General features: G+C 38.3%; 1 protein-coding gene across 1 annotated transcript in view; it reads right to left on the reverse strand.

The window, feature by feature from the left end:
- Positions 1–6,414, reverse strand: part of LOC107718705 (rho-related BTB domain-containing protein 2-like) — a 12,550-nt gene extending 6,136 nt beyond the window's left edge. Inside the window, exons 1-5 of the mRNA XM_016525902.1 lie at positions 6,215–6,414; positions 5,998–6,101; positions 5,733–5,918; positions 941–1,887; positions 835–848 (exon numbers count right to left, since the gene is read on the reverse strand). Of these exons, the coding sequence (XP_016381388.1) occupies positions 835–848; positions 941–1,887; positions 5,733–5,918; positions 5,998–6,101; positions 6,215–6,394 (1,431 nt within the window). The 5' untranslated portion in view covers positions 6,395–6,414. The remainder of the gene's footprint in view (positions 1–834; positions 849–940; positions 1,888–5,732; positions 5,919–5,997; positions 6,102–6,214) is intronic.
- Between the last annotated feature and the right edge of the window lie 2,251 nt (positions 6,415–8,665).

An 8,665-nucleotide genomic window follows, 5' to 3' on the forward strand; every position in this document is an offset into this window, starting at 1 on the left:
ATCCACACTTTGCTCCATCCTTATTCTGCTCTGTCACTCATCGACAACCTGCCTGTTCTGTCTGAGGGCCGTCTATTTACCACAGGTACAGCCTGCTCTGAGCATCGTTATGCACATGCTGCGCACAGACCATGCAAATAAAATGCGTGACGTTTAAAGCATGTGTGCAGAGCGTGCATAACAGTCCTGAGAGCAAACTGTACCGGTGGTCAATAAGAATAAAGCGCAAATATGCTGTTCTAAATGGACGTCGGGAACGGGATATTGTTAGACCGCCCGCTCCCATTCAAATTACACCAGATTTACCGACCGCTACCACGTTTTATTCGGGAATTGAATCCCGCGGTGCAAAAAAATCCGGTCGTTCCCGCGGGAATGCAGACCTCTAATCTCAGTTGTCAAATAAAAAAAATAGGAATTGTTAAACTTTCATCTGATCACATTTGAAAACATTAAATTACATTTTTAATGTTTCATGCCTTCATGTGATTACCAGCATTTTTTTTATATTAGATTAAAAAATCCAGAAAGCACCACAATTTCTGGAAAAAAATAATAGTGCCCTATTATTGTAATCTTTTTACTGTTAAACTTGAATTAATTCAATTATTAGACATGCTTTTTTGTTGTTAAACTTAAATTAAACCATTAAAGCAGAATCCAAAAAAGTAAAAACACTGAATTTGGGGGGGAAAAAATTAAACATTTCAAAGGGCCCTACAAATTAATTTTGTTATATTTTTAAAACATTTTAATAAATGTTGTTAAATTGTAGTAAAATTTATGATTTCAATTAATTAGATATGCGTTTTGATTACTAAAATGTAATTTAACCATTAAAACGGAGTCTAGACAAATTTAAACAGAAGGAAAAAATGGAATCCATTAACATTTAAACTGAAAAACGGAATTTGGGGGGGGTCAGGTCAGAGTTTTTGACCTGAGAAAGTTTCTTTAAGCAGGCATTCCTTCACCCGATTGGTCCGTCGCACGTGGAAAGCCTTCGTGATCTCCTGATTCATGAAGGCCTCGTTGTTGAGGATGTTGGCGACCATCATGCGCAAGTCAAACACCTCCAGCAGCTCAGCGATGTGTGCGATGTGCATCAGGTCCTTCTCGTGTTCGTCCAGCTGTCCCGTGTAAAGGTAACGCATGACAACGCAAAACGGCCCAAGCAGCACCGAGGGGTCCATGTGCACCACCATCATTGGCCAAGAGATGAACGTGACGGGGTCCTGGACCTTTTCTCTCCTGATGCTGACGAAAGCTCGACCCAAAGAAGATAAAAGCCGCCCCCAACGTCCGCCCTCCAGGATCCCATCGGAATCTGCGGCGATTAGGGTCCCATCACTGATGCAGGCCCCGAGGTTGACCCTGCTTTCTTCATCGCTGCTCTCACACATGTCAAAGCTGGCAGCCCGCGCGGGAGGCTCCCGTCCAGTGGGTTGCTTACAGTCAGGCTCGGCCTTCACATCCTGGAGGAAAAGGTCGTAGAATTTCGAGGAGGCCGTGGCGAGGTAGACCTTATGAGCGAAGACTCGCTGGTTCTCATGGAGGACCAAAACCACATCAGCACACAGCGGCTCCTCCAGCAGCCGGCCCGGGTGCTCCTCGGTGGTGGAAGGGGGCGGAGGGATGACTATAACAAGTGGAGGAGGTTTGGGAGGCAGGAAGGGTGCCTGCAGGAGAAGCCGTTGGACGTCCCGCAAGTGAGACTTCCAGAACTGCAGATGGCGCCGTGAGATGAGAGCAGCACGGATGGCATTGTCAAACACATCCTTCACTCCAAACTGAGCCACCACGCTGGTCTCGTAGTACGGCATGCCCAACACTTTGGCCACCTCACGACCCTTCTCAGGAAGAAGAATCTCGTTCGCTTTGATGGGTCTGTAAGGTTGGTTCATAGAGAAATGTCAACAAAAAGGATGTACTGCAATATCTTTGATGTGAATGTTACATATTTGGTCTTGTATTAATGAAAAATGTGCAATACACGATGTTCATTTTACACTGAAGAGCCAATGGAAAACAGTTCAAAGACATACTGCAAGCCAAAGACATACGGATGGACCAAGACTTTCTATGGCTAGTCAGAAGTAGATGATACTAATATGTATTGTCATGTTTGTATTTTTATATTTAGGAAATTTAGAGAAACAAGTGATATTGGTCTAAATGAGTCTACTCCACCAAGCTACTGTTATAAGCATGATCCCCATCTGACTGGCCGTGGCGGCGGTGTTGCAACAATATATAGTGATATTCTCAATGTTACTCAGAAAACAGGATACAGGTTTAACTCATTCGAAATACTTCTGCTTAATGTTACACTGTCAGATATGCAAAAGAAATCTATCGTATCTCTTGCTCTGGCTACTGTGTATAGACCACCAGGGCCGTATAAAGATTTCCTAAAAGAATTTGCAGATTTCCTCTCAGACCTATTGATTAATGTTGATAAAGCACTAATTGTCGGAGACTTTAACATTCACGTTGATAATATAAATGATGCATTAGGACTTGCGTTTACAGACTTAATGAACTCTTTTGGAGTCAAACAAATCATAACCAGACCCACTCATCGTTTTAATCATACACTAGATTTAATTATATCGCATGGAATTGGAATTATATTGCATGATATTAATTAAATGGCTCCGCGTTATCGTCCGGGTAGAACTATTGTTCCAGATGTTACTGACCATTTCCTTGTATCGTGCATGCTGCGTATTACTGATATTAACTATATCGCTCCGCGTTATCGTCTGGGCAGAACTATTGTTCCAGCCACCAAAGACAGATTCACAAATAACCTGCCTGATTTATCTCAACTGCTCTGTGTACCAATAAGTACACATGAACTAGACGAAATGACTAGCAACATGGGCCCTATCTTCTCTAATACATTAGAAGCTGTTGCCCCATCAAATTGAAAAAGGTTAGAGAAAAACGTACTGCGCCATGGTACAACCGTAATACCCATTCTCTCAAGAAAAAAACTCGTAGTCTTGAGCGCAAATGGAGAAAAACTAACTTGGAAGTTTTTAGAATTGCGTGGAAAAACAGTATGTCTAGCTATAGACAGGCTCTAAAAGCTGCCAGGGCCGAGCATATCCACAAAGAAAATAACCAAAACAATCCAAGGTTTTTATTTAGCACAGTGGCTAGATTAACAAATAATCAGACATCACCCGAACTAAATATTCCCTCACAGTTTAGTAGCGATGACTATGAATTTCTTTACTGATAAAATAGATAGCATCACAAATACTATAACAAATGTAGATTCTACAGCGTATAATACTTCAGCTTCATTCATCGCACCAAAAGATAAACTGCAGTGCTTTACAATTATAGGAGAGGAAGAGCTAAATAAACTTATCACTGCATCTAAACCAACAACATGCCTGTTAGATCTTGTACCCACTAAATTACTGAAAGAGTTGTTACCTGTAGCAGAAGAACCGCTTCTCAATATTATTAACTCGTCGTTGTCTTTAGGTCACGTCCCAAAACCATTCAAGCTGGCGGTTATTAAGCCTCTTATTAAGAAACCACAACTAGATCCTGGTGAACTGTCAAATTACAGACCCATTTCAAATCTTCCGTTTGTGTCTAAAATTTTTGAAAAAGTTGTGTCTGTTCAATTGTGCTCCTTCCTGCAAAAAAATTATCTATGAAGAATTTCAGGCACCACCATAGCACAGAAACTGCACTTGTTAAAATTACAAATGACTTGCTTCTTGCGTCAGACCAAGGCTGCATCTCATTGCTAGTTTTACTTGATCTTAGTGCTGCGTTCGACACTATAGATCATGCCATACTCATAGATCGATTACAAAACTATACAGGTATTCAAGGGCAGGCTTTAAGATGGTTTAGATCCTACCTTTCCAATCGCTATCACTTTGTCTATTTAAACGGGGAATCATCTCAATTAAATCCAGTAAAGTATGGAGTGCCACAAGGATCTGTCCTAGACCCTCTGCTATATTCAATATACATGTTGCCCGTTGGTAATATTATTAGAAAATACAGGATTAGTTTCCATTGTTATGCTGATGATACTCAACTATATATCTCAACAAGACCAGATGAAACTTCTAAATTATCTAAGCTAACAGAGTGTGTTAAAAATGTAAAAGACTGGATGACCAATAATTTTCTCCTATTAAATTCGCATAAGACTGAGATATTACTTATTGGACCAAAAAACAGTGCACAGAATCTAGTTGATTACAATTTGCATCTAGACAGATGTACTGTTATACTTCCTCTATAACAGTTTTATATATTTTTCTCTATTACCTTCTCCGTTCCTGCCACGGGATTGGCATCCCTGGTAACTAGGAATTACACAAGCTTCAGTCTGGATCCAGCCCTTACAAAGACCTGAGATGACCGAACACCTGAGAAGAGATGATGCCAACCCTCAGACAACATACAAAACTACCAAATTTTGCTATAATGGACATCAACTTGAGATAGTCACCACTGATAAGCTATTACTAAATATAATGTAGAATCTTTCATTTTCTGTAAAGCTGCTTTGCAACGATTTGCATCGTGAAAAGCACTATACAAATAAACTTGAATTGAATATTTTGCTATTTATGATATAAAGACATAATTGATATTTTTATATTTATAATATATATATATTTCATATTTACAATTTAGAGAAGCAGGTATGAGGCAGTTAATCATTTTTTTTATTAATTCTTTATGCAGTTTTTTTTTATTAAAAAGGTTATTTATATTTTAATAAATTATTTTGATTATAAAAGTATTTGATCAAAAATGAGAGGAAAGGCATTTATAATGAATAATTTTCTAATAAATGCTGTTCTTTATATTCAACTTTATCAACATCAATGAATCCTAAAAAATTGTCATGTTTTCCACAAAAATAAGAATAAATACCATTTTAAAATATATCAAAATAGAAAACAGCTACTTTAAATTGTAATATTTCATAATATCACTTTTATTTTTCATTAATTAAATAAGCCTTGGTGAATGTAAGAGACTTCTTTAAAAACACAATTAAAAAAAAATGTTCATAGCGAGCCATTTCGCTGCATGCCCCTTTAAATGCTAAATTATGAGCTCTGCTCACCCCGCCCTGTGACGAGCCATTCCCATGAGACTGTAAACTTTAGCCGCATTCGTTGTGATACTTGCTAACTAGCACATTTTTAGGAAAGGCAATTTGCAAAGATTGGATATAAGACATAAAACCTTACACTCACTTCATCTGTAGGTGAAGCTTGATCACGAATGATTCGCACGAACAGACGCATTTAGGTAGATCGGAGGGCGCATTCCCTTCATAAATAAACAATCTTCTGCGTCTTCAGCGGCTCAGATGTCAGGAGTAAATTATGACTGCTATGTGCATTATTACATCCAACAACAAAACACCTCAATCGCTTAGGAGCCATTCTTGTCTACACCTGCCCTGGCGTCGAAACAATGGCGGACTGTTGACAGCTCACTCAGGGCAGGTCTAAGGTAAAACACCAGTGTCAATCAACTATCGTGGGAGTGGCCTGGGTACGTGTGACGTAACACATCCAAGAATTTGTGAACAGCTTGATTTGAGAAAGGGGTTATGGTTTTTCAGGATTTAAAAAAAAAAAAGAAGACATTTCAGTTCGAACAATATGTAAAAAGTGAATTTTGCATCCGATGACCCCTTTAAATCTAGATTAAAAAATTTGACAATTCACCTGGCTAGAGGTCTCCTTGCCCTGTTAACAGCCTCCAGGTCAGCATAACGCAGGTCTAACTGGCAGCCCACCAGAATGACTGGGGCACGAGGGCAGAAGTGCTTGATCTCTGGGTACCACATGGTCTTCACGTGAAACAGAGAATTGGGGTTGGCAATGGAGAAGCACAGGACCACCACGTCTGACCTAGTGTCCAGACACAAAATAAAGCATTCAAAAAAAAACATCTAGTCATTTTCAAGACCGATGTAATCCACAAACACACCTGCCATAAGCGAAGCGGCGGTCTTTGTGATGGTCTCCAAAGGTGTCCCATAATCGAAGAGACACGCTCACATCATCCACTACATCTCTGGAGCGTTCCAGAACCTTCAAAACCAGAAGAGATTTGGATTCAAGTTGGAATTGGACTATTGTAACTGGAGTTACAATACTTATTTATGTTTCTGAAGTGTCATAAGTGCAAAGATAAAAACCCAGACCTCTTGACAGACTCTGTACTGGTCAATGGCCCAGACAGTGGGCACATGGGTGGCGAGGAGCTGGTACTGTGTAAGAGTGGCGTTACACGCGCGGGCACAAATCAGACGTGTTTTACCCACAGCATTGTCACCCACCACCACACATTTAATGGTCTCGACATTAGGCCTCTCATAGTCCATGTCAGTATCTGTAAACTGGGACCTAAAAGCAATGGATAAAATCATGTAACTCAAAATACTATGGAAAAATGTCAAATGTCATCAAGCATACTGTAAATGTCTATAAATATATATACTTTTTATTTCCTGATATTCAACATGCAAGCAAGATGGGTATTAATCAAAAGATTAAGTGAGTAAATGATATATATGATATCTCAGATACAAAATGATAGCAGACTTCTTCATTAAATGGCAATAAAAAATGTGTGATATAACAATAAGTTGTTAATGCAGTATCCATATTTTACCATATTCAGTCATAATTGTTAAAGCTAATTCTTGCTCAGTTTGCCTGTATGGTCAATGTTTGTGAAATGTAAGGAATATTTATAATTCCCACATTTGTAAAGAATCAAATATTTTACTTGTAAGAGTAATTTGAAGCTTCTGCTACAAAAGAAAAAAAAAGTCCATTACATTGTAGCAACAAAATAATTTAAATATTAGTATTACTCTACAAAGAAAAGCTTACTTTTTCTATAGACTAAGACTACTACCAAACATTTTTGGCAAAAACTCTTGTAGTGAGTTTAATAAAATAAAATAAAAATATGATTTTTTTTCTGCTTTAACTGGGGACTCCCATTTTAAATGTCTCTCAAAAGTTTCAAGCAAAATAAAAGTAGCACAAGCGTTGCTATATGGACAATTACAAAATATCTGGTTTGGTGACCATTTTAAAGATCTTTAACTACAAAAAAAAATTGTCCATTACATCGTAGCAGCAAAATTTAAATATTATTTTTCTGAATAGAAAAAAAAAATACTTTTTGTATAGACTATTAGCGAAAATTTTTGGTGACAACCTAAAACTCTTATAAGCATGTTTTTCCTGCATAAGTTACGAGAAAAATAAAAGTAGTGCTAATCATCTTTAAGCTTCCACTACAAAAAGTAGTCCATTACATAAAAGCAACAAAATTAAATATTACTATTACTCTAGCCTGCATAGAAAAGATTACTTTTTTATAGAATATTAGCGGAACAAATTTTGGAGACAACTTATTATAGCAATGTTTTTTTCTGCTGTAACTGGGGACTCACGCTCTAAATATCTCTCAAAAGTTACAAGAAAATTAAAAGAAGCGCAGTTAGCTAATACATTTAGCTAAAAATAACTAAATACAAATTAAACACCCAAAGCGTCGTTACTGACCAATCAGAGTCAAGTATTCAAGCGCAGCGTTGTAAATAAAAACAACAGGCTTGCCGTCAGCATCTCTAAACGCGCTCAGAATGGGCTGAAAAAAACACGCCTACGATGCCGACAAATGCTGTCTAGGTAGGCAGCTCACTAGGTTTTGAGACACAGCCTTCACCCTGAACTTATGTAATACTCCTCACGTCCGTAATGTCCTGCTCAAGAGGGCAATTAATGTATCCTGTACAAGCACATGCATTTATAAACGCGCAAAACCTTGAACCTTGAAGTGAATTGAAGGGATGCATCAGGTTGGCAGTCGTTTGTGATCTTAGAGATGAAGATGATGGTGATAAAATACCCGTTGGATGCGGCGTGCACCTGAAGCGAACCGGGCATACACTTCATTTTCCCGGCGGAGACGCGGAAGATACAGAATTATTTTACCGTAGTTTACCGCAACCAGACCTTAGCTAACCCATGTTACCAGCCAAACCTTGTTCTTGAGCTTCTTTGAGTAAAATACACCGACTGAATGAGCAGAAAAGCGCGACGGCTGGAGGTTTCTGATTCGTGACATTCCCGGTGTTCTTTGGTTTCTCTTCCGCATGTAGGCAGCGCCATCTGACGCACCACAAACGCTGCTGAGAATGGGTGACTGAGAAGAAAAAGTCGTAAAGACATCAAATATATTTGACACATTTAACTACCTCAAGCTTCGTAACTACCAACCTGATGCCATCTCCGTTACTTAAAATCATACTTAGTAATAAAGCTCTTTCTGACTTCTGAATTCTGTTTGCACATCTATATCTGACACTCACTTCATACTCTTGTACCTATGAAATAGGCCTAATAATAGACTGAAGATATGTCTGCGTGCATGATGTGTGTTTGTAGCTTTGTGTTGTTCATAGATAAGTAAAGTCATAAATCAAGTCTAAAAATCTGAGACTGAAATGCTTTATACTTAAAAAAAATATATATATATATATACAGTGTTGGGCAAGTTACTTCCAAAATGTAATACATTATATATTACTAGTTACTGTCTTTTGAAAGTAATTAGTTACATTACAATATTACTG

Source organism: Sinocyclocheilus rhinocerous, unplaced genomic scaffold, assembly GCF_001515625.1.
Source record: "Sinocyclocheilus rhinocerous isolate Xijiao unplaced genomic scaffold, SAMN03320098_v1.1 scaffold3197, whole genome shotgun sequence".
In the NCBI taxonomy this organism is placed as follows: domain Eukaryota; kingdom Metazoa; phylum Chordata; class Actinopteri; order Cypriniformes; family Cyprinidae; genus Sinocyclocheilus; species Sinocyclocheilus rhinocerous.